Raw genomic sequence first — 27,382 nt, forward strand, 5'->3', positions numbered from 1 at the left:
GAGTGTGAGCAAAGTAACATTTATGAAGGGGTTCAGGGAAACCGGCAGGCCGGACTTGAGTCCTGGAGATGGGAAGTACAGTGCCTGCACTCTGAAGGAGGGGTGTTAATGTTGCAGTTTAAAAACTGTAGTGTAAAGCACCCTTCTGGCAAGACAGTGATGGAGTGAATGATGGTGAAAGTTTTTCTTTTTCAGGCCACCCTGCCTGGGTGGGAATCGGCCAGTGTGATAATAAAAAAAAAAAAAATAAGTAATATATATACACATGCCTCTGGGTTTTTTTCTATTTTCCTACTATTTCTTGTTCTTGTTTATTTCCTCTTATCTCCATGGGGAAGTGGAACAGAATTCTTCCTCCGTAAGACATGCGTGTTGTAAGAGGAAACTAAAATGCCGGAAGCAAGGGGCTAGTAACTCCTCCTGTATAAATTACTAAATTTAAAAAGAGAAACTTTAGTTTTTCTTTTTGGGCCACCCTGCCTCGGTGGGATACAGCCAGTTTGTTGAAAGAAGAAGAAACATGCAAGGTTTCAGGTACATCTTGTTGCTTCTATTTACACTTAGGTCACACTACACATACATGTACAAGCATATACACACATACCCCTCTGGGTTTTCTTCTATTTTCTTACTAGTTCTTGTTTATTCTCTCTTATCTCCACGGGAAAGTGGAACAGAATTCTTCCTCCATAAGTCATGCGTGTCGTAAGAGGCGACTAACATGCTGGGAGCAAGGGGCTAGTAACACCTTCTCCTGTATACATCACCAAATTTAAAAATACAAAACTCCCTTGGTGGGATATGGCTGGTTTGATGAAAAAAAATATATAATAGTGAAAATGTTAATTGACGCCAGTAAGTGTGTATATGCAGCCTCTCCTCGCTTAACAACGGAGTTCCATTCCTAAAACCACATCAGTAAACGAATTCGTCGCTAAGAGAGGAGCATACTATAATGGTAGTGGGTTTGTGTCAACTATCTTTGATATTGTTTTAACATCACCTCTGCACCATTTATAATATTTCTAGTATATTTTTAAATATACAGTGGACCCCCGGTTAACGATTTTAATCCGTGCAAGAGGGGTAATTGTTATGCGAAATAATCGTTATGCGAATGAATTTTCCCCATAAGAAATAATGGAAATAAAATTAATCCGTGCAAGACACTCAAAAGTATGAAAAAAAAAATTTTACCACATGAAATATACATTTTCCCACACACAAAGAAAAGGATACATGCACAATAGTAGAGTAGTACATGCACAGTATATATTGTGCATGTACTACTCTACTAAATGAAGAATAAATGACACTTACCTTTATTGAAGATGCAGCAATGACTGATGAGACACTGTGTCCTGGGAGTGCCTTTTCCTCCTGAGTACTGTAGGTCCTGTTTGGCATTTTCTTCTAGAACAGGCCTTATCACACTGTGTATGCCACTACGATTCTTAAATCTCTCAAACCAACCTTTGCTGGCTTTAAATTCACCAATATGAGCACTAGTTCCAGGCATTTTTCCCTGTTCACCTGGGTGTTAGTCGACTTGTGTGGGTTGCATCCTGGGAGACAAGATTAAGGACCCCAATGGAAATAAGTTAGACAGTCTTCGATGACACTGACTTTTTTGGGTTATCCTGGGTGGCAAATCCTCTGGGGTTAATTGTTTCTTGGTATTCTCAATAAGCCACACCAACAACGGTGCTACAGCAGCAGCAGCAGCTGACAGTGCAGCAGCAGCAGCAGCTGTACCACCAATAGTAGCGATGGTTGATTGGGGTTTATTATACAACCTGGCCAGCTCGGAGACATGCACTCCACTTTCATACTTATCAATGATCTTTTTCTTCATCTCTATTGTAATTCTCACCCTTATTGCTGTAGGGTTGGCACTAGAAGCTTTCTTGGGGCCCATGGTCACTTATTTTCCAGAAAAAGCACCGAAAACACTGTAATAATACGAAATATTCCGATTGTATGCTTGGATGTTACCGCGGAGGCTGGCTGGTAAACAATGCCACCGGCGGAACATGTGAGCGTGGCTCAGGCCGCACATTGGACGCGTCTCGGACGAAAATCGGTAAGCGGGTTTTTAAGCGGTATGTGAGGCAAAATTTTTGCAATTAAAGTAAGCGGTATGCGAAATAATCGCTATGTGATGCCATCGTTATGCGGGGGTCCACTGTACTAAAAATGTTGGAGTGTGAGCAAAGTAACATTTATGAAGGGATTCAGGGAAACCGGCAGGCCGGACTTGAGTCCTGGAGATGGGAAGTACAGTGCCTGCACTCTGAAGGAGGGATGTTAATGTGGCAGTTTAAAAACTGTAGTGTAAAGCACCCTTCTGGCAAGACAGCGATGGAGTGAATGATGGTGAAAGTTTTTCTTTTTCGGGCCACCCTGCCTTGGTGGGAATCGGCCAGTGTGCTAATAAAAATAAAATAATATTTTAAATGTTTATACAGTATAGTGTACTGTATATTGTAATAAATAGAATAGAGGAAATCAGCTCTAATATACATTATTTAGGCATGCATTCAGAGAGCCCATTGTAAGTCCGAGGTGTCGATAAACGAATATGTCGCTAAGTGAGGAGAGGCTGTATACTCATTAATCTGCTGTTTTCATAATTATAATAAAGCAACTCGGATGATTACCAAGTACCTTAGGCAAAGAAACAAGGCAGATCCCAGGTATAGATGTTATGTTTACTTTCCTAAATTTGACGACTAAGCCAGCACCATGATGACGACTAATCGTGCAGACAACATGAAGAGCCTGGAACTGACTCTCTGCCTCACCCTCTATTCTGATATCCATCCTTATTTCATCTGAAAAAAAGGAGCAAGATTTCACACATCAGTATCAGAGCTCATTTTAGCATCAGCTTATCTGTAGCCAGGGAGCCTACGTGCCTAATTCCCATAGTTTCCACCAGAGGCCAGGCCTCTCGGTGGCATGCCAACCTGCCCACCCCTGCCTCTCCCTCACTCACTCAGCGGCCTAGACTCAGATAACAGGTCCTACTCCTCTCTCCCTCGCTGGGCATGGCCCTCCTGGGCCATGATCACTTAACACACTGCCTGTGTACCCCATGACATTGCTAATAAAGTAAGAAGCCTCCAAAGCCTTTATCATTACTCCCCGCTACCAAGAATCACCAAATAAATCCCGTAAACATATCTGCTAAAGATGTTGTCATTCTTAAGTGTTGTACAGGTGTAAGTTTCTAAAACTTAACTGTTGACCAAAAACAAACAATGTAATGGACATTATGGTGAAGCTTTCAAAATGAAAACTTGCAAATGAGTTTTTTTTTTGTGTGTGTGTAAAAACAAATGGCACACAGGATGGCTCTCTTTGCACTCTCGTACTGCAACTCAGCAGTTGCAAAATACTGATTGATTCCCAGATATCATGTTTGTTAGTACAGATATGTATAACTTCAGGAATTTGTAAGTTTGGGGGTCTCCTGTACATTGCAATATTTTTGGAAATGAATTTAGTTCAGTATCAGTGTAACTTGCTTAATTATTCTGACATTTGGGACCAGTCCCTGGATCCACTATGTGCCTATGTCATCTTTCAACTACCGTCCACAGGCTGGGCATGGGATGCATCATCAAGCTATTAAACAGACCCCAATATAAATATTATTAAATAAGAAACCTGTCTACTTTCCATCTCTTCAAATATAATTTTTTATTTTACAAGCTGTATACTTTTCTGATTCACTCATTAAGCAACAAAGTACATTACATACTAACTTCTGATATAATGAGGTGGACTATTGGGGTTGTATGCCATTCTGACAAATCTCTCCAGCAGGTGGACATTCGATATCGGAAGAGAGAAACCAGTAATGTCCAACTTGCACAAAGGTCCTTTAAACTCAACTGCCATTGCTGACTTGCTAGGGTGTTAAAAAATTAAATTAAAATATGCTTTGTATTCTCACTGCTTACATTATGTATATAATATTTAAAGAAAGTGAATCAGAAGCAATTACAGTATACAAAAGAAGAGGCATTAAAACAAATAAATCTGAAATATAAGACAGAATATGGGAGAAGACTGATATCTATACTGTTGATTCCTTGCTCCTTCCCCAAAACTTAATGTATGAGAAAGGAGCAAAATTAATTCCAACACACCACCTTAAGATGTTGCTGAATAGCTGAAGTGGTTGACATAAATGAACACAGCTTGCACATCATAGTATGAATTCCCTACATGAAATGTAATTATTTTTATTTTTTATTAACACACTGGCCGTCTCCCACCAAGGCAGGGTGGTCTGAAAATGAAAAACTCTCATCATCATTCACTCCATTACTGTCTTGCCAGAGGTGAGCTTACACTATTGTTATAAAACTGCAACACTGACACCCCGCCTTCAGAATGCAGACACCATACTTCCCATCTCCAGGACTCAAGTCCGGCCTGCCAGTTTCCCTGAATCCCTTCATAAATGTTACCTTGCTCACACTCCAACAGCACATCAAGTCCTAAAAACCATTTCTCTCCATTCGCTCCTATCTAACACGCTCACATATGCTTGCTGGAAGTCTAAGCCCATCGCACACAAAACCTCCTTTACCTCCTCCCTCCAATCTCTCCTAGGCCAACCCCTACCCCGCCTTCCCTCCACTACAGATTTATACACTCTTGAAGTCATTCTATTTTCTTCCATCCTCTCTACATGTCCAAACCCTCAACCCTCTGGATAATAGTTTTGGTAATCCTGCACCTCCTCCTAATTTCCAAAATAAGAATTCTCTGCATTATATTCACACCACACATTGCTCTTAGACATGATATCTCCACTGCCTCCAGCCTTTTTCTTGTTGCAACATTCACCACCTATGTTTCACACCCATATAAGAGCACTGGTATAACTATACTCTCATACATTTCCCTCTTTGCTTCCATGGACAAAGTTCTTTGTCTCCACAGACTCCTAAGTGCACCACTCACCTTTTTCCCCACTTCAATTCTATGAGTCACCATCTTTCATAGACCCATCTGCTGACATGTCCACTCCTAAATATCTGAGTACTTTCACCTCCTCCATACTCTCTCCTTCCAATCTGACAACCAATCTTTCATTACCTAATTTTTTGTTATCCTCATCACCATACTCTTTCCTATACGTATTCACTTTTAATTTTCTTCTTTTACATACCCTACCAAATTCATCCACCAACCTCTGCAACTTCTCTTCAGAATCTCCCAAAAGCACAGTGTCATCAGCAAAGAGCAACTGTGACAACTCCCAGTTTGTGTTAGATTATCTTTTAACCCCACACCTCTTGCCATCACCTAAGCATTCACTTCTCTTACAACCCCATCTATAAATATATTGAACAACCATGGTGACATCACACATCTTTGTCTAATGCCTACTTTTACTGAGAAATGTAATTACTTTTACCCAGTTATAAATATTTATCTGAGCTAATGGTGGGGAGGTTTACCTCTTCAACCTGCTTGTTAATGCTAAGATTAACTGACATGAATTTTTTCTATTATAATTAAACCAGAAACCATGTTCACTGTAGCTTCTACTGCACTGTTTAGCTTATCCAACTACTTTACTGATATTATGTTGAAAAAAATCTTTCTTCATGATGAAAGGTTAATTGGAGATAATTTGGAAATGGAGTTTAGAGGTGAAAAAGGAAGAAAACTACACAGGAATTGTAATGAGTCTACCAGCAACTAGTTCAACAGAAGACAATAATACACAACTAATAAGGCATAATCGAAGTCATACACAAGGAACAAAGATATGATAGTGTGTCAGTTTGATATCTGTGCAACTCATTAAGACTGAAAAGTAGTGAAAATCTATGGACTTATGTGCAAGTCAGTAAGAGATAGTGTCGAGCGGTAGTGTATATTTATATACATGTACTGCATAATTTTCTATTTACCACATCAGCCCTCCCACCAAAGTAGGGCAACCCTAAAAAGAAAAACATTCGCCATCATTCATTCAACAGCCATCTTGCCAGAAGTGTGCAGATATCACAATTCACATAACACTCTGAACTGTAACATCTCCATCCCTTTAAAATGCAAAGGCACTGTACTTCCCACCTAGCTGGCTTCTTGAATTCCTTAATAAATGCTACCTTGCACACAACAGCCGGTTATATCCAGAAAAACCACTCTTTACTGCTTTAGGTAACCTACTATCTATTACATGCATTTACAATGTCTGCCATATTACAACCGTTTACCCCTTTCTAGGTATTGCTCACTTACATACTGTACTTCAATGTAAACACTTGGTCTACATCCCTACCTTTCATAAATCTTTGTTCTTCTGCAATATTACATTCTGATTTACTCTTAGTTCTTTCAGTAATAATAATAATAATCTTTATTTCTACAAGCACATGGTGTATAGACCTAGCTGACATCAATGACACTGTTATGCAGAGCATTTCTGGCAAATTAGGTAAATTCTGTCCCCAGGATGCAACCCACACCAGTTGGCTAACATCCAGGTACCTATTTACTGCTAGGTGAACAGGGACGGAAGGTGTCTTAAAGAAACACGTCCTAATGTTTCCACCCGTGCTGGGGCTCAAACCACAGATCTCAAAGTATGAGCTGAGTATGCTAGCAACTGAGCTACAGGACACCTTTACCTGGTATACTCAACAGGCTTATTGCCCTATAATTCATCCATGTTCTCTTATCTCTTATTATCTTATACAGAGGAACTATGCAGGCTCTCTGCCAATCCTTAGATACTTTATTGATATTATGTTGAAAAAATACATATATTGAAGACAGCAATCACCCAGGGAGGTACTACTGTCCTGTCAAACGAACATGAAATGGGAACCTGTAATTGTTTTACACACTGGTAGGATTACTGGTGTCTTTTCTTTCTGTCTCATAAACATGTAAGAGTTCAGGTACGTCTTGCTACTTCTACTTACACTTAGGTCACACTACACATACATGTACAAGCATATATATACACATCCCTCTGGGTTTTCTTCTATTTTCTTTCTAGTTCTTGTTTATTTCCTCTTATCTCCATGAGGAAGTGGAATAGAATTCTTCCTCCGTAAGCCATGCGTGTTGTAAGAGGCGACTAAAATGCCAGGAGCAAGGGCCTAGTAACCCCTTCTCCTGTATAAATTACTAAATTGAAAAAGAGAAACTTTTGTTTTTCTTTTTGGGCCACCCTGCCTCTGTGGGATACGGCCGGTTTGTTGAAAGAAAGCAACATGCAAGATAACAGGTACAGTGTACATACATCTTAGTACATACTTCTGCTTACACCTAGGTCACAGTACACATACACGTACACATAAATATACATACCCATTTGAGTTTTCTTCTATATTTCTTAATAGTTCTTGTTCTTATTTATTTCTCTTTCATCTTCATGGGACAGTGGAAAACTAGCCTTGCTCAGTAAGCCATGTGTCATAAAAGGCAACTAAAATGCTGGGATAAGGGGACTGGTAACCCCTTCTCCTGTATAAATTATTAAATAAAAAAGAAGAAATATAGCCGTCTCATACTTTGTTTCTAAAAAAAAATTGACTAAGCTACTTAAAAATAAGGCATACGGATACCAGCAAAATGCAATTACAACAGAGTGAAGCCTGTGTATTCTTCTATACTTACTAATTAATTCTGATCTTTTGCAGAGGGGTCACACATGAAAAATTTGTCCTTTCACAGAGCGCAGAAGCATCATTTCAGTGCTTCACTGCCAAAGGCAGTGAGTATAACTGTTATTGGTAATGGCTGACACATGGAATACCTAACACTCCATGCCAATACTGTACCACACAATGCTTATGCATCCATGGATTTGTCCATAATTATGGAGTCTGGGGTAATATAACCCATGCTAACAAAGACTTTACTTTTCAAATTACGTATATACCTTTGGATGAATGTTTCAGGTATAGTTTGCAGAGCTTCCAAAAACTTCATCAGCTTTTCTTCTGAACTTCTGAGTATAATCCTCTGAGGCTTTGTTGTAGGTGATGGTAAAGGTGGAACAAGGTCCCTGAGGGTCATGCTCTCAAATGGCCAGTTGATAGTCAAGGCACGTAAAAGTGGCATTGCAGCTCTTTTCTTTTCTAAATCATCCATTCCTATCAGAGAATAATTTATAAATATAAATTTATCTACCAGCATAAATATCTACAATGCAAAATAGTGTTTAGTGCAAGTTCAAATACAAGGTTATCAACCATTTCTATACATACATAGTTAAAAGTCTGACAATTTTACTGGCAACACTGGAAAGATTTGCTTAAGGTGTATACCTTTGTTTCATTACCAAACACTGTACATAAAGAAGACTTCCAGCTACCTCAACAAACCAAAAAAATGAAATGACTGCATGTGTCAAAAAATATTTTCAAAACAGAAATGTTGCATTTCATTATATTACAGGTAGCACTTCTGGCTCAAATCTGAAGAACCTGGGTTTGATCCCAGCACAAGTGGGAAAGTTAAGCATGCTTTCTAACATCTGTTGCTCTGGTTCACCTAGCAGCAAGCTGGTACTTGGGTGTTAGTTGACTGTTATGGGATGCATCCCGGGGAAGAGGATCAAAGAACTTCAATTGATATAAAACAGACATCATAATTTTCTTTTGTACGTAGTAGGTTGGTAGACAGCAACCACCCAGGGAGGTACTACCGTCCTGCCAAGTCAGTGTAAAATGAAAGCCTGTATTTGTTTTACATGATGGTAGGATTGCTGGTGTCTTTTTTTCTCTCATAAACATGCAAGATTTCAGGTATGTCTTGCTACTTCTTATTACACTTAGGTCACACTACACATACATGTACAAGCATATATATATGCACCCCTCTGGGTTTTCTTCTATTTTCTTTCTAGTTCTTGTTCTTGTTTATTTCCTCTTATCTCCATGGGGAAGTGGAACAGAATTCTTCCTCCGTAAGCCATGCATGTTGTAAGAGGCGACTAAAATGCCGGGAGCAAGGGGCTAGTAACCCCTTCTCCTGTACAAATTACTAAATTTAAGAAGAAAAATTTTTGTTTTTCTTTTTGGGCCACCCTGCCTTGGTGGGATACGGCCGGTTTGTTAAAAAAAAAAAAATTCTTCTGTTATTCTGGGTTACTAAACCTCCAGGTTACTAATATGAATAAAATCTTCCATACACCAGAAGAAATAAAAAACTATGAAGATATTTGCAAATAAAACAAAGGTATTATACAAGATCGGTACCTGTAATAATTGTCTATCCTTGCAGAAAGACCTGGACAGATTCAACAAGTAGAATGATAGATTGACGATAGAATTTAATATAGATAAATGTCATGTAACAAATTGGAAAAAGTAACGAATCACACAGAGAATATAGACTGATAATATGCTGATAGTGACAGACAGAGGAAACTAGGAGTAATTACTGACAAAAGATTATCATTGGAAGATCACATAAATGCAGTTGATTTAATAGTGAGAATGTATGCAACACATGCAAACTATAAAAAAAAACTTCAGACAGAGTATATTAATTACAACATAAGTAAGATCAAAAGTGGAAAATGGAGTGGCAGTTTGATGTTTACAAATACAATAATCTGCAAATAAAGTATAAAAAATTTAAAGATACATTAAAAATGGCTTGCAGAACCAAGAAACACAAGTTACAAAGAAAGATTGGAGATTCCAAAAATGGCCTCTCTGGTTGACAGAAGGAAAGAAAAGACATGATAATATGTACATAAAAGAAAATGAGAATGTAGATTATAAATACAGTATCTTTTAGCACCAACAACAGGAAGAACAAGTGGCATCATTTGTTAACGAGAAAAAACACTGCTAAAACGAATTTTTTTTCTTCAGTTATAAACTTAAAAAATGATGACCCAAGAGGAAGTACAGTACAGCCTCTCCTCGCTGAACGATGGAGTTCCGTTTCTAAGACCATGATGGTAAACGAATTCGTTGCTAAGTGAGGAGCATACTGTAATGGTAGTGGGTCGGTGTCAACCATCTTTGATATTATTTTAGTGGTATATTTTTAAATGTTTATACAGTAGTTTACTGTAAATATATTGAAATAAACAGAAAAGAGGAAATCAGCTCTAATTTAGATATGCATACTAGTCAGAGAGCCCATTGTAAGTCCGAGTCATTGGTAAAGGAGTACAGTGGACCCCCGCATAACGATCACCTCCGAATGCGACCAATTATGTAAGTGTATTTATGTAAGTGAGTTTGTACGTGTATATTTGGGGGTCTGAAATGGACTAATCTAATTCACAATATTCCTTATGGGAACAAATTCGGTCAGTATTGGCACCTGAACATACTTCTGGAGTGAAAAAATATCGTTAACCGGGGGTCCACTGCACGTTGCTAAGTGAGGAGAGGAAGTAGTATATTCTACCTCTGGAAGGTTTACATAACTAGTTAGAAACAATACATGATGGCACAGATGAGCATAGCTCTGCTCCTGTTACTACAAACAGGAAAAAAATTTCACACATATACAAGTGATTTGTATTTTCTGGTCAATTACAGTGGCCATACTGAAGACTACCTGAATTATCAAAACTACAATACTGTAATGTACTTTGACCTTATTACAATTTGAATGCAGTTAGTATGAACTGTAGTTAGTCTAATATCTTTATCATGCACCCTATATCCATCCTGTATAAAGTGCATAGCAACAGGTATGTTGAGAATAAGTACTTACTGGAGTAGTAACATTTTTGCATGACAGCCTGAAACAGTGCAGGATAAAAGCTGTGAGGAACCCTGGGTAGGAGATGATGGGCTGTATACTCATCTTTCATGATCACACATGCACTTAAAAACTCTAATCTTGAAAAATCTTGATCCCCTATTTCAGAACTGTACAGCATATCCTCCTTGGTCATACAAACCATCTGTGAAATTCCAGAAACAAAATAAGAGTATTGGCAGCAGTATCACTGTTAATGGCAAGAAGAGAAGCCCATTTATCATAGTTTAAACCTAGTCACAAGCTATAAACCATAGTGAATTCTGAAGAACAGCTATTTAAATTGAAAGAAGAGGGAGGAGTGGGGATAATTTTGTTATGAATCTTGGAATGGGAAGGAAGTTCAGATTTCTGAAATTTTAAGGGTTAATACATCATAGCGTAGAGAGACACCTTGCAGGGTTGTTTAAGATACCAACCCTCACTGAGCCACTCAAGCTGGAGGCTATTTGTAAAATAAGACACAAAAGCCAGGACCAGCACTTACCAATAGTATTAGTCTGGGTTGACTTTCACACAACTAGGCTATGGTGGGGAGGTATGCATAGTTAGTGTACTGCACACTAACAGCACCTTTCAAGGCAGGTGAAATTGCTGACCTAGAAAATGTACAGAGAACCTTCATGGCACACATAACTGTGATAGAGGACTTCAATTACTGGGAATGCTTGAAGTTTCTAAACCTGTACTCCCTAGAACGAAGGTGGGAGAGATACATGATTACATACACCTGGAAAATCCTAGAGGGATTAGTACCAAACCTGCACACGAAAATCACTCCCTATGAAAGCAAAAGACTCGGCAGACAATGTAACGTTCCCCCAATGAAAAGCAGGGGTGCCACTAGCACGATAAGAGACAACACAATAATTGTGAGGGGTCCAAGACTGTTCAACTGCCTCCCAGTATACATAAGGGGGCATTACCAATAGACCCCTGGCTGTCTTCAAGCAGGCACTGGACAGGCACCTAAAGTCAGTATCTGGCTGTAGGTCGTATGTTGGACTGCGTGCAGCTAGCAGTAACAGCCTGGTTGATCGGGCCCTGGCCCACCATGAGGCCTGGTCACAGACCGGGCCACGGGGGCATTGACCCCCGGAACTCTCTCCAGTTATAGACTCATTCACTACTACTTAATATTACTGACGAAAAAGATATGATTCAAGAAGCACCAATGCAGTATCCTTAAAGCCACAGCCAGGAAGGTCACTTATCAATAATCCATTATCATTAGTATCAAATGCAGCAGAGATGTCCAACATAATTAGCAGCGACACATTTCCTGAACAAATGCTCACTGGGGATCTACCATGACCAATCACCTTAAACCATTAATAACCCAACAAAAAGCTGACATGCGGATGAGCACTATTTGCTGCGCCAGATGATATACCCCACCGCTCTTCAAGAGTTTGAACTTACTTAATATGCACTCATATTATTGTGCCTACTATATATACAGAACATTAAATTCCAACATAAACCCTCCAGTCAAACTTCTCCTTGATAGCTACAACAGAACACACAGGTACAACACAAGGCACAAAACTCTCTTCGACATCTCTCATGTTCATCTCACCCTATGCAAAAATGCAATGCACATAAAGGGCCTAAGATCTGGAATTCAATGCCCAAACCAGCAAAAGGCCCCCTGTCTGCCAATCAATTTAGGGCTATAATTAAAAATCACCTCACCTCCCAAACTTAACTATATCTACACTATACCAAATCATTCAACCAGTATGAAACAACGTACTCAGGAAATCCCAAAACAACTTAGGACTGCTAGATCAATCTAAAATATTAATACATGCTTAAAACTGTACTGTTGTAACATTGCAAACTGTACTAATTGTAATACTGTACAGATTGACCATCACTAATCCGGAATCATCGGGACCTGTAGGTTGCTGGATTAGTGATTTTGCCAGATTATAGAGTGGTTAGATTAGGATACACTTAACCCAACGTTGATATTTATGCATCAGTGATTTCACTCACTTTATGCCCTATTTTTGGCCCATTCCATTGTTCAAGTAAAATAAACTCATAGCTATTTTGCTAGTATTCCTTCTATTCTGTTGATTAACCCTTTGACTGTTTCAGGCCCCTTTCTGAAACTGTCATTCTATGTCGCTCAATCTTTGAAAAAAAAAAAAAAAAAATTTTCTTATGAAATGATAGAGAATCTTTTCCCGATGGTAATGACACCAAAAGTTCGAAATTTGGTCGAAAACTCATGGAATTATGCTCCCGGGAAGTTAGCGGTCTCGGCAACATATGCGTATCGGCGATTTGGCCGATTTTGAGCCCTATTTTCAGCCAATTCCATTGTGCCAGTTGACCAAACTCATAGCTATTTCTTTAGAACTCCATTTTATCTATCAGCTGAGTACAAGAAACCTCCCATTTACTAATTTGGACTACCCAATATGGTGGTCAGAAATTGGCAATTTGGCCAATTTCACGCAAACTAAAAAAGATGCCAATTTCAAAATAGGGTCCAGAATAAACAAGGTAGACATTCGTGGCACTAAAATAACATATGCTCTGCTCATTAGTCACATCTCTAGGCCCCTCTTATATTATTATTGCTTTCTATTTTGATTTTTTATTCATACAAAAAAATACAAAATTTACTGTTATGCAGACTACTGCATTATTGCAAAAATGGTATAAATAATATCAGTGCACTAGTGAAAGAATATTAGACTCCCCAGTTGATGTGTATTGGACGTGTGGTGTGATTTATTTACTCCTGAACATTGGTAAAAATCGAACATTTCCGCTACTTTGAGCTCAGTTTCAAGGTCGTTTTCATCGTCAAAGTAATGAAAATCATCTCTATTTCTGTAATATGTTTTCCATTTTATCACCTAAGACCATGAAAACGCAAATACAATGATAAATACTATACGAAAATACACCTCAAAGTTGGTGTTTTATTCCAAAAAAACGATCAGTTTTTTTTCTCAATACGCAATGTGTGCTGCAGGATTTTTTTTATGTGGTGCCCACTGACCACACAGACCCATTCTCTCACATGTGGGCCTACCAGCTTTCTCCTGCTTGATTTGAAGCCGCTAGAATTATTGAGTATATATACGTCAGAAACATTGGCTCGTAAGATGTATTTATACGTCGAAAACAGTCAAAGGGTTAAGTACAAGAAATCTCCCATTTACCTATTTCAACGCCCCAATAAAGTGGTCAGAAATCAGTAATTTGGCCAATTTCACACAAATTTCAAAAGAGGCCAATTTCAAAATAGGGTCCAAAATAAACAATCGAGACATTCCTATCACTAATATAACATTTTCTTTGTTCATCAGTCACGTCTCCAGGCCCCTCTTATATTATGCTTGCTTTCCATTTTGAATTTTTATTCATGCAAAAAATAGAAGATTTACTGTTATGCAGACTACTGCATTATTGTAATAATTGTATAAATAATGTCAACCCATTCGTGACTGCATATTAGACTGGCCAGTTGGACACGTATTTGTTTACTCTTGAGCATCGTAAAAAATCAAACATTTCCCCTACTTTGAGCTTAGTTTTGAAGTACTTTCTGGTGTGAAACCAATCAAAATTGTATCTATTTTTGTATTGTATCTTCCATTCTATCAAGTGAGACCAAAAAAAAGAGAGAGAGAGAGAATACAACCATGCAAAGCAAACAAAAATACACCACAAAGTCACTGTTTTACACAAAAAGCACAGTCGCTTTTTTCCTCATGCACTGCATGCTGCAGGATTTTTTTTATATATTGCACACTAACCACGCAGACCTATTCCCTTATATGTAGGCCCAAATTTACTGGTCACAGCTTATCTGAGTGAGGTGAGCTCATGGTGACTGACAGTGGCTTCAGAGCCACTTTATCTTTTATGGACAATATATGGTGTATGTGCTTTACACAGTGAGAAGCATTTCTTTTATTCGTTGGAACCATGGCTAGGGCTAAAAGTGAGCAGGTTATAACAATAAATGGAAAAAAAAAATTGAATGACTTATGCCAGAGGTAGCGCCACCAAACAGTAGTGGCAGGTTGATGTGGTGACCCTGGAAATTTGAAATTAAGATACCTGAAATTAGTGTCGGGTTACTGATGGAACCAGATTACTGATTGCCAGATTATTGATGGCCAACCTGTACTATTATTTGCTACCTCTCTACTATAAATCTTAACCCTTTGGGGGTCGGCAGGCCTTCTTAGAGACTTGTTCTCAGGGTCGGCCAAATTTCAAAAAAAAAAATATTATTTTTTCTTATGAAAAGATAGAGAATGTTTTCCCGATTATAATGACACTGAAAGTATGAAATTTGATGGAAAACTTATGGAAATATGCTCTCGCGAAGTTAGCTGTCTCGATGTTTACGCATCGGCGGTTTTGCTCACTTTGAGCCCTATTTTCGGCCAATTCCAGTGTACTAGTCGACAAAAATCATAACTATTTCACTAGAACTCCATTTTTTCTATTGAATGAGTACAAGAAACCACCCATTTTGCAATTTTGCCAATTTCACACAAATTTCAAAAGATGCCAATTTCCGAATATTCCAGAATAAACAAGAAAGACATTCCTGGCACTAAAATAACATTTCCTCTGTTCATTAGTCATGTCCCCATGCCCCTCTTACATTCTTTTGCTTTCCACTTTGAATTTTTCTCACAAAAAAATAGATTTACTGTTATGCAGACTACTGCATTAGTGTAGAAATGGTATAAATAATATCAGCGCACTTGTGAAAGAATATTAGACTCACCAGTTGACGTGTATTGGATGCTTGGCATTTATTTACTTACTTTTGATCTTTGGTAAAAATCGAACATTTCTGCTACTTTGAGCTCAATTTCAAGGTACTTTTCATTGTAAAATCAGTCAAAATCATCTCAATTTCTGTAATATGTCTTCCATTCTATAAAATGAGACCAGGAAAACTAGAATACAACAATAAATACCATATGAAAATACAGTGCAAAGTAGTTGTTTTAATCCAAAAACACAAGTTTTTTTTTTCTCATTACGCACTGTGTGCTGAAGGATTTTTTTTATACTGCGCACACTGACCACATAGACCCATTCTTTCATATGTAGGCCTACCAGCTTTCTTTCACTAGATTTGATGGCGCTAGAATTTATGCGTTGTAGTACGTCAAAAACCCCTTCGGGTAAGACGTACTAGTACGGCCGAAACCCCGAAAGGGTTAATAATAAAATTTTTGCTGTCTCTCTATTGTAATAATGTAAAATAATGAATAATTAAAATATACCACTCCATAACCTATGTCTAGTTTTAAGTAGTGTGTAAACATTAGGATTAGTCTGCCCAAAATGCTTAGGCATGTTAGTGGCTTTCTTTGTGCCTAACAATATTTTATAATATGTAAATCACATATTGTAAACTTTACAAAGAAATAAAAATATGAATCTGAACCAACTCATGACTGTATAAACTTTATTATCCTTAATCCCCAAAGGAAATACGTATGGACTTCTTATGCTAACATTTTGTGAATTTATTTTTTGGCTATGGTTGCAGCAGTGATTGATAAACAGACTGATATTATAATTATCTGTTCAAGATTTTGCTTAGCAAATATTCATAGATGTATGTACCTCATTTGGCTTGATATCATATATCCATAAGCTGTTGAATTAAGCTAGAGCCAGTGAAGACACAAAAGCATTGTCTCTTGTGCAATGTTTCACCCAACATTGGGCTTTATAAAGTACTGTTACTTGAGGAAGCCCAATGTAGGGTGAAACATTGTACAAATAATGAACTTCACTGCATTTGTCTTCACCAGTTGGCATTTTGCCTTTGCCTCCACCAAAGCTTGTCACATTTCTGAAAGCACAGCTCAAAAATTAGACAATTCACATTTTTAACTATTTCTATTAATAATATCTTTGTTTCTCCAAGTACACATGTACAAGGTATGCAGGCCTAGCTGACATCAATAACATACTATATTTTATATAACCGGACTTGAGTCCTGGAAATGGGAAGTACAATGGGAAGTACAATGCCTGCACTCTAAAGGAGAGGTTTGGGATATTGGCAGTTTGGAGAGATATATTGTGTATTTTTATACGTATATACAGTGGACCCCCGGTTTATGATCAGCTCCCAATGCGACCAATTATGTAAGTGTATTTATGTAAGTGCGTTTGTAAGTGTATGTTTGGGGGTCTGAAATGGACTAATCTAATTCACAATATTCCTTATGGGAACAAATTCGATCAGTACTGGCACCTGAACATACTTCTGGAATGAAATAATATCGTAAACTGGGGGTCCACTGTACTTCTAAGCTGTTGTATTCTGGGCACCTCTGCAAAAACAGTGATTATGTGTGAGTGAGGTAAAAATGTTGAATGATGATGAAAGTATTTTCTTTTTGGGGATTTTCTTTCTCTTTGGGTCACCCTGCTTCAGTGGGAGACGGCCGACTTGTTTAAAAAAAAAAAAAAAAAAAAAAAAACTTGTTATGCAGAGCATTTCAGGCAAATTAGGTCAGTTTTGTCCCAGGATGCGACCCACACCAGTTGACTAACACCCAGGTACCAATTTTACTAATGAGTGAACAGGGACGGCAGGTGTTTTACGGAAACATGTCCTAATGTTTTCCAGCTGCATTAATTCATTAGACTACCATTTTCAAATTTTGATTCAAGTTGATAAAACATCACATACCATAAAATAAATTCCTACAACACACACTTACCTGACTGTTGCCTTTGGGTATCAAGGGAGGAAGGACCGATTCCAGTCGATGATAAAGACATCCACTCAACATATTTCAACCTCTAGAAACACAAGAGAAAACTGAGTAACACATGAAATTTTTATATAATGTACTTGAGTGGCAAAAGCTGCTACATACTGTGTAGATATATGGCAAAACATTTTTAAGAATAATGTACATTCTATGGACCTTCAGATTATTGTAAGTTATGTGTATGAATTAATTTTAAACAAACAATAATGTACATTCTATGGGCATTCAGATTATTGTAAATTATGTGTATGAATTAATTTTAAACAAAAATTTTAAACAAACACTTGTATTATAAGCCGTGGCCAAACTCACAAAAAGACTGGATCTCTATAATTACCCTATACATATCTATAATGACCATCATACAAACACGAATACTTAGATATTATAATTTACGTTGACATATTGGCAAGTATATTTAGTGTTGTTGTTTGTGGTGGTGTTATTAAGGACCACAAGACTTATGCCTTATTGAGCCCTATCTCCCAGCTCCTGGAGATTTAGGAAGTTCTAAATAACAAAAAGGCACAATACCATGACTGGAACAATACACAAATAACCTGAACCGAAATGTCGTCATAAGCTCCTGTCTCCTACGTGCGGGTTATTTGTGTATTAGGAAGTTCTAACAGGCTCAAGCTGTAAGTAAAGTAAAGTAAGCTTTACAGTATTTCTATAAAGAATGGCTTACAGTTTGTACAGAAAGTGTGATATTATTGACATACGTACTTTACAGAAAACCCCTGGTTATGCAGAGCATTTCGGGCAACCTTACAGTAACTTGCATCAGCTTGAAATAGTAAGTCATGCTTTTGAAACTGTAGGTTAGGTTAGGTAAGGTTCGTCAGGAAACAGGACAAATGTTTCCTGACGCGGGTCTTAGTCAGATGATGACCCGCCTTTGGAGCTTTTGGTCATCTGACCGAGGCCTTCCGCTGGCTTACCGGTCCACCCCTTTAAAAATTATGGTCATTTATAACCAGTCTTTTTGAAACTGTACCTTTTGTTAATTAGTTACTTTTCTTATTGTACATATGATTGTAGTTAATTGCATAAGAAATCCTACTTAATAGTCTATCTAAATCTTAATTAACCTTTAAGCATGAGGATTAGTTTACCCAAAATGAATTGCATACTAGTGGCTGTATTTTGTGCCTACCAATGTTTTATAATGTGTAAACTATATTACATATTCGTACTACATAAAGGAATAAAAATTGTATTGTATCTACTCATAACACATAACTATTAGTGAAATTTTTGCGAGAACAGTTTATTATAAGTTTCAGCTACACAATAGGCTTTAACCTTTGTGAAGGTTGTTAGTGGTGGTCAAATACAAGTGCAGATACAGTGGTACCTCAAGTTTCGAACAGCTCCCAACTCGAACAATTATGTAAGTGTATTTTTGCAAGTGCTTTTGTAAGTGTATTTTTGGGGGTTTGAAATGGACTAATCTAATTTATGTTATTTACTAACAATGATGATCTGATACGAAATGTCATCATATCAAAAACAATGTACTCAGATCACAACATAATCGGCAGACGATGCAACATTCCCCAATGAAAAGCAGGGGTGTCACTAGCACGTTAAGAGACAACACAGCAAGTGTCAGGGGCCCAAGACTGTTCAACTGCCTCCCAGCATACATAAGGGGGATTACCAATAGACCCCTGGCTGTCTTCAAGCAGGCACTGGATAAGCACCTAAAGTCAGTACCTGACCAGCCGGGCTGTGGTTCGTACGTTGGATTGCGTGCGGCCAGCAGTAACAGCCTGGTTGATCAGGCCCTGATCCACCACGAGGCCTGGTCATAGACAGGGCTGCGGGGGCGTTGACCCTCGGAACTCTCTCCAGGTCCAAGTATCAGCACTTGAATAGCCTTATGGAATGAATTAAGTTCGTAACACGAGGTACCACTGCATTAATCTAAATTTTATTATTATAGCAAGTAAGTAAGTAAGTAAGTAAGTAAGTTTATTCAGGTATACACAAATACAGTTACATAGAATTATCATACATAGCAGCATATGTGTAGAGAACCTAGGATAACCCAAAAAAGTCAGACAGAGTGACTTATTTCCATTGGGGTCCTTTTACCTTATTATTATAGTATAAAGGTTATAATATTTTCTTATTATTCTACAATGAAGATAACATCTTATTATCATACTAAAAAGACTATCTGCTACACCAAGGTCATTAAGACTATCTACAATACGAGGGTCATTACAAGGAATAAGGTAAAATTTACACGTATGTTAGCTAAAAAATAGAAAATCATTCCCCTCCCTTTCTGTAGCTACATTCATCAGACACCTTTTGGCACTCTTCTTGAACTGGTTCATGCTATGACTGGCTTTGACATGTGCGGGTAGTCTGTTCCATTCCTTTATTGCTGTACAATAAAAGGTGTTTGAAGCCTGGCCACTGACTGTGGGTACTACAAAGTTGTGCTCTCTCCCCCTAGTACTATGATTGCTTTGGTTCCCAACCTTGACAAAATTGACAGCAAGATATTCTGGACATTGTTTGTGAGCAATTTTATAAACATGATTTAGCTTCAGTTGTTTTACTCTGTCTTCAACATTCAGCATATCCAACTGCTGTAATTCTTCCTGGCCTACATGTTCTCTTGGTCCCAGCCCCAGGATGAATCTTACGATTTTGTTCTGGGTGATTTGCAGTCTATCTTTCAGTTTTTTTGTCAAGGCAGAGTACCAAGAAGAGCAAGCGTAATCCATATGGCATTGTATAAGGGCTAGACATAGGGTCCTGCGAGCCTCAGTAGGTAGACACTGTGCTTGTCTATACAGGAACTTCAGTTTGGCATTCGCTTTCTTTACTACACTGTTCCCTATCAATTCTCCTGACATGCATGGGTCAAAGGGGATTCCCAAATATTTTACTGATGAAACCAAAGTGATGGGCTCCCCATTACATTGAACATTAAAATTATTTACCCTTCTCAGTTTATGTTTCGTGCCAAAGAGAATGGCTTCAGTTTTCCCTAGGTGTAATGATAGTTTGTTGTCTACTAACCATTTGCTGCAGGACTCCAGTTCCAGTGTTAAAACATTAGCAATATCTTGTGGGTCTTTACCTGACACTAACAGAGCACTGTCATCTGCATACAGTAGGAGTTTGCACTTGACACTGATAGGCATATCATTGACATAACATAAGAATAATAAGGGACCCAGAATACTACCTTGGGGAACTCCACATGTTATCGGCAGGGGTTCTGATTCTGTTTTGTTGATTTTGACTATTTGTCTCCTGTTGCTAAGGTAGGACTTAAACCAGTCTACAGAACCTATACCAATAGCTTGAAGTTTATTACATAATATATTGTGGTTGACAGTATCGAAGGCCTTTTGCAGGTCTAAGGTTACCATGCCTATGAGGTTCCCCTATGACATTTCAGTTCTCAGGTAATCCATCAGATTAATAAGGGAGGTGTCGGTTGAGTAGGATCTTCTAAAGCCCGATTGATAGCTATGGAGAATGTTGTTGTCATTAAGGTTTACCTGGAGAGAGTTACCTGGAGAGAGTTTCGGGGGTCAACGCCCCCGCGGCCCGGTCTGTGACCAGGCCTCCTGGTGGATCAGCGCCTGATCAACCAGGCTGTTGCTGCTGGCTGCACGCAAACCAACGTACGAGCCACAGCCCGGCTGATCAGGAACTGACTTTAGGTGCTTGTCCTGTGCCAGCTTGAAGACTGCCAGGGGTCTGTTGGTAATCCCCCTTATGTGTGCTGGGAGGCAGTTGAACAGTCTCGGGCCCCTGACACTTATTGTATGGTCTCTTAACGTGCTAGTGACACCCCTGCTTTTCATTGGGGGGATGGTGCATCGTCTGCCAAGTCTTTTGCTTTCGTAGTGAGTGATTTTCGTGTGCAAGTTCGGTACTAGTCCCTCTAGGATTTTCCAGGTGTATATAATCATGTATCTCTCCCTCCTGCATTCCAGGGAATACAGGTTTAGAAACCTCAAGCGCTCCCAGTAATTGAGGTGTTTTATCTCCGTTATGCGCGCCGTGAAAGTTCTCTGTACATTTTCTAGGTCGGCAATTTCACCTGCCTTGAAAGGTGCTGTCAGAGTGCAGCAATATTCCAGCCTAGATAGAACAAGTGACCTGAAGAGTGTCATCATGGGCTTGGCCTCCCTAGTTTTGAAGGTTCTCATTATCCATCCTGTCATTTTTCTAGCAGATGCGATTGATACAATGTTATGGTCCTTGAAGGTGAGATCCTCCGACATAATCACTCCCAGGTCTTTGACGTTGGTGTTTCGCTCTATTTTGTGGCCAGAATTTGTTTTGTACTCTGATGAAGATTTAATTTCCTCATGTTTACCATATCTGAGTAATTGAAATTTCTCATCGTTGAACTTCATATTGTTTTCTGCAGCCCACTGAAAGATTTGGTTGATGTCCGCCTGGAGCCTTGCAGTGTCTGCTATGGAAGACACTGTCATGCAGATTCGGGTGTCATCTGCAAAGGAAGACACGGTGCTGTGGCTGACATCCTTGTCTATGTCGGATATGAGGATGAGGAACAAGATGGGAGCTAGTACTGTGCCTTGTGGAACAGAGCTTTTCACCGTAGCTGCCTCGGACTTTACTCTGTTGACGACTACTCTCTGTGTTCTGTTAGTGAGGAAATTATAGATCCATCGACCGACTTTTCCTGTTATTCCTTTAGCGCGCATTTTGTGCGCTATTACGCCATGGTCACACTTGTCGAAGGCTTTTGCAAAGTCTGTATATATTACATCTGCATTCTTTTTGTCTTCTAGTGCATTTAGGACCTTGTCGTAGTGATCCAGTAGTTGAGACAGGCAGGAGCGACCTGTTCTAAACCCATGTTGCCCTGGGTTGTGTAACTGATGGGTTTCTAGATGGGTGGTGATCTTGCTTCTTAGGACCCTTTCAAAGATTTTTATGATATGGGATGTTAGTGCTATTGGTCTGTAGTTCTTTGCTGTTGCTTTACTGCCCCCTTTGTGGAGTGGGGCTATGTCTGTTGTTTTTAGTAACTGAGGGACGACCCCCGTGTCCATGCTCCCTCTCCATAGGATGGAAAAGGCTCGTGATAGGGGCTTCTTGCAGTTCTTGATGAACACAGAGTTCCATGAGTCTGGCCCTGGGGCAGAGTGCATGGGCATGTCATTTATCGCCTGTTCGAAGTCATTTGGCGTCAGGATAACATCGGATAGGCTTGTGTTAATCAAATTTTGTGGCTCTCTCATAAAAAATTCATTTTGATCTTCGACTCTCAGTCTGGTTAGCGGCTTGCTAAAAACTGAGTCATATTGGGACTTGAGTAGCTCACTCATTTCCTTGCTGTCATCTGTGTAGGACCCATCTTGTTTAAGTAGGGGCCCAAATACTGGACGTTGTTCTGTGATTTTGATTTGGCATCAAGGAGAAGAAATACTTTGGGTTTCTTTCGATTTCATTTATGGCTTTTAGTTCTTCCCGCGATTCCTGACTCCTATAGGATTCTTTTAGCTTAAGTTCGATGCTTGCTATTTCTCTGACCAGTGTCTCCCTGCGCATTTCAGATATATTGACCTCTTTTAGCCGCTCTGTTATTCTTTTCCGTCGCCTGTAAAGGGAGCGCCTGTCTCTTTCTATTTTACATCTACTCCTCCTTTTTCTTAGAGGAATAAGCCTTGTGCATACATCGAGTGCCACCGAGTTAATCTGTTCTAGGCATAAGTTTGGGTCTGTGTTGCTTAGTATATCTTCCCAGCTTATATCGGTTAGGACTTGGTTTACTTGGTCCCACTTTATGTTTTTGTTATTGAAGTTGAATTTGGTGAATGCTCCCTCGTGACTAGTCTCATTTTGTCGGTCTGGGGCTCCACGCATACATGTCTGAACCTCAATTATGTTGTGATCTGAGTATATTGTTTTTGATATGGTGACATTTCTTATCAGATCATCATTGTTAGTGAAGATGAGGTCTAGTGTATTCTCCAGTCTAGTAGGCTCTATTATTTGCTGGTTTAAATTGAATTTTGTGCAGAGATTTAAAAGCTCGTGTGAGTGTGAGTTTTCATCAGAGCTGCCTCCTGGTGTTATTACTGCAACAATATTATTTGCTATATTCCTCCATTTTAGGTGCCTTAAGTTGAAGTCCCCCAGGAGCAAGATGTTGGGTGCAGGAGCTGGAAGATTTTCCAGACAGTGGTCAATTTTTAACAGCTGTTCCTGGAATTGCTGGGATGTTGCATCCGGAGGCTTGTAGACTACCACAATGACTAGGTTTTGGTTCTCGACCTTTACTGCTAAAACTTCCACTACATCATTTGAGGCATTAAGCAGTTCTGTGCAAACAAGTGACTCTGCAATGTATAGGCCAACCCCCCCCTTTTGCCTGTTCACTCTGTCACATCTGTATAGGTTGTAACCTGGGATCCATATTTCGTTGTCCAAGTGATCCTTTATGTGGGTCTCAGTGAAAGCCGCGAACATTGCCTTTGCCTCTGCAAGCAGTCCACGGATGAAAGGTATTTTGTTGTTTGTTGCTGGCTTTAGACCCTGTATATTTGCAAAGAAGAATGTTATCGGACTGGTGGTATTGTTGGTACTGGGGGGGGATTTTTTTTCCGGCATTAGTATCTGTATCTGTTGGTTTGGAGTGGAGGCCATCGACTGTGGTTCCACTCCAGGAATGACTGGATTTGGTGTACGATTTCTGCCATTTCCTGCCAGTTTTTTTTCCTTCCTGGCACTAAAAAACCTCTCCCTCTTGCGTGGCTGTGGCTACCCAGGTTTTCCCATGGCCTGGATGTTTTGTATCTTTTTGTCCCCTTTAGATGGTATGCCTGGCAATTTAAGTTATAGCACAGTCTTTCCTGTACTGAAGAGGTACACATTTCAGGGTGAAAAAGCTTACAGGAAGGGAGTTTGCATTTTCCTGTTGTCATATGGGCATGGCATTTTCTAGGGTGGTCATAGTTGCACGTCCCATCTGTTTTTCCAGATTTCCCATGCCAGCAGATACCAAGTGCATAGTATGTGCACAGGCTTGGTTTCCGCTTGCCTTGGGTTTCTGTGACTGTATTCCCTGTTGGTGCATGTTTCCCTGTCTTACTTCTATCCTCCCTAGCACCAACAATGGAGCTCCCACCAGTTGTTTTTGGTAATTTATCCTCACTATTGCTATTGAAGTCCTCTTGTTTGCTATTTCCTGCGGTATTTCTAGTTTGCAATATTGGTTTTATCTTATCTTTGACTACACTTGTTTCCCTACTATGGCTCCTGTCCCCTATGAGGTCATTTATATGTATTCCTTCCTGCGTATAATTCCCGACTACCTGGACAAAATCTCCAGCTTCACCATTACTGTCTCCCAGGACAGCATCTCCAGCTTCCCCATTACTGTCTCCCAGGACAGCATCTCCAGCTTCACCATTACTGTCTCCCAGGACAGCACCTCCAGCTTCACCATTACTGTCTCCCAGGACAGCACCTCCAGCTTTACTATTACTGTCTCCCAGGACATCACCTCCAGCCTTACAGTTTCTGACTACATGGCCAGTATCAAGGGCAGTACCATTCAGCCCAGACTTTTTATGTTCCCATCTGTTGTAGAAAGCTTCCAGGTTTTCTATGAAAGCAGCTTTGATGTTGTCCTCTTTTAATACCCTTGTGATTTTAGTCCACAGATTTTCCTCATTTGGGCATACCCAAAAACACTTCTCTGTTTTAATACTGCTTGTAGCTAGTTCTGGGATATCTGCACAAGGGGCGTGACACCAATTTCCACAAAAATGACAATTTATCCATGTGGAAGCCCGTTTGTTTGACTGACCACAGACTACACACAGCTTCATAATGATTTGAATGGTTGATTTACTGCAATTCTACTAGCAACCTCTTGAATATTATATTAATAACCTTAGATGAAGCTCTAGCTATTTGTATTTCTGTTTCTAACTCTTTTTGTATATTGGACAGCTTACCGTCACGTTCCTGATTTTTAATGTTTGTGTTTATAAGGGCGCCTACAACCCCATCCGTTTACAGTCTGCTTTATTGTCCAACGAAACTGTTTGAAACCAGTCCCGGGTTCGGACCAATCAAGGGTTCGGACCAGTCGATCTGCTCTGATCAGTGGGTCACTTATTTAAAACATACTGATCGGTGATTTGAGCTAACACATGAAGGATCTACTGGAAATTATCTACCCGAGTAATATGTGATTTGACTGCTACAAAAGTATAACTTGCGTGTTGAAGAGCCGGTGATATCTGGCAGCTCCTACAATGACGAACGGTCGATCTCCACCCTTAACTACTTGAGAATACACCGCCCTCTCTAGAATTTTAGATATTATACTGAGTATACTAACAGGCCTATAGTTGCTTACATCAGACCTACTATTTTTCTTGAAGATAGGAGTGACTCTGGCCTCCTTGAACCCCTCCGGTACTGTATTAGTGGTGATTGATAGATTTATTATGTTTACCTGGAGTTTACCTGGAGAGAGTTTCGGGGGTCAACGCCCCCGCGGCCCGGTCTGTGACCAGGCCTCCTGGTGGATCAGCGCCTGATCAACCAGGCTGTTGCTGCTGGCTGCACGCAAACCAACGTACGAGCCACAGCCCGGCTGATCAGGAACTGTCTTTAGGTGCTTGTCCAGTGCCAGCTTGAAGACTGCCAGGGGTCTGTTGGTAATCCCCCTTATGTGTGCTGGGAGGCAGTTGAACAGTCTCGGGCCCCTGACACTTATTGTATGGTCTCTTAACGTGCTAGTGACACCCCTGCTTTTCATTGGGGGGATGGTGCATCGTCTGCCAAGTCTTTTGCTTTCGTAGTGAGTGATTTTCGTGTGCAAGTTTGGTACTAGTCCCTCTAGGATTTTCCAGGTGTATATAATCATGTATCTCTCCCTCCTGCGTTCCAGGGAATACAGGTTTAGAAACCTCAAGCGCTCCCAGTAATTGAGGTGTTTTATCTCCGTTATGCGCGCCGTGAAAGTTCTCTGTACATTTTCTAGGTCGGCAATTTCACCTGCCTTGAAAGGTGCTGTTAGAGTGCAGCAATATTCCAGCCTAGATAGAACAAGTGACCTGAAGAGTGTCATCATGGGCTTGGCCTCCCTAGTTTTGAAGGTTCTCATTATCCATCCTGTCATTTTTCTAGCAGATGCGATTGATACAATGTTATGGTCCTTGAAGGTGAGATCCTCCGACATAATCACTCCTAGGTCTTTGACGTTGGTGTTTCGCTCTATTTTGTGGCCAGAATTTGTTTTGTACTCTGATGAAGATTTAATTTCCTCATGTTTACCATATCTGAGTAATTGAAATTTCTCATCGTTGAACTTCATATTGTTTTCTGCAGCCCACTGAAAGATTTGGTTGATGTCCGCCTGGAGCCTTGCAGTGTCTGCAATGGAAGACACTGTCATGCAGATTCGGGTGTCATCTGCAAAGGAAGACACGGTGCTGTGGCTGACATCCTTGTCTATGTCGGTTATGAGGATGAGGAACAAGATGGGAGCTAGTACTGTGCCTTGTGGGACAGAGCTTTTCACCGTAGCTGCCTCGGACTTTACTCTGTTGACGACTACTCTCTGTGTTCTGTTAGTGAGGAAATTATAGATCCATCGACCGACTTTTCCTGTTATTCCTTTAGCGCGCATTTTGTGCGCTATTACGCCATGGTCACACTTGTCGAAGGCTTTTGCAAAGTCTGTATATATTACATCTGCATTCTTTTTGTCTTCTAGTGCATTTAGGACCTTGTCGTAGTGATCCAGTAGTTGAGACAGACAGGAGCGACCTGTTCTAAAC

General features: G+C 39.7%; 1 protein-coding gene across 9 annotated transcripts in view; it reads right to left on the minus strand.

The window, feature by feature from the left end:
• LOC128687637 (leucine-rich repeat-containing protein 14) overlaps window positions 1-26,114 on the minus strand; it is a 39,460-nt gene extending 13,346 nt beyond the window's left edge. The window contains exons 1-7 of one of the 9 annotated variants that reach the window (XM_070084159.1): window positions 25,547-26,092; window positions 18,128-18,206; window positions 17,514-17,595; window positions 10,729-10,921; window positions 7,925-8,138; window positions 3,771-3,916; window positions 2,668-2,834 (exon numbers count right to left, since the gene is read on the minus strand). In XM_070084159.1, the coding sequence (XP_069940260.1) occupies window positions 2,668-2,834; window positions 3,771-3,916; window positions 7,925-8,138; window positions 10,729-10,921; window positions 17,514-17,585 (792 nt within the window). In that variant the 5' untranslated portion in view covers window positions 17,586-17,595; window positions 18,128-18,206; window positions 25,547-26,092. The other 8 variants (XM_070084165.1, XM_070084158.1, XM_070084161.1 and 5 more) reach the window with 8 other exon arrangements.
• Between the last annotated feature and the right edge of the window lie 1,268 nt (window positions 26,115-27,382).

Source organism: Cherax quadricarinatus, chromosome 11 (genome assembly GCF_038502225.1).
Source record: "Cherax quadricarinatus isolate ZL_2023a chromosome 11, ASM3850222v1, whole genome shotgun sequence".
Classification (NCBI taxonomy): Eukaryota; Metazoa; Arthropoda; class Malacostraca; order Decapoda; family Parastacidae; genus Cherax; species Cherax quadricarinatus.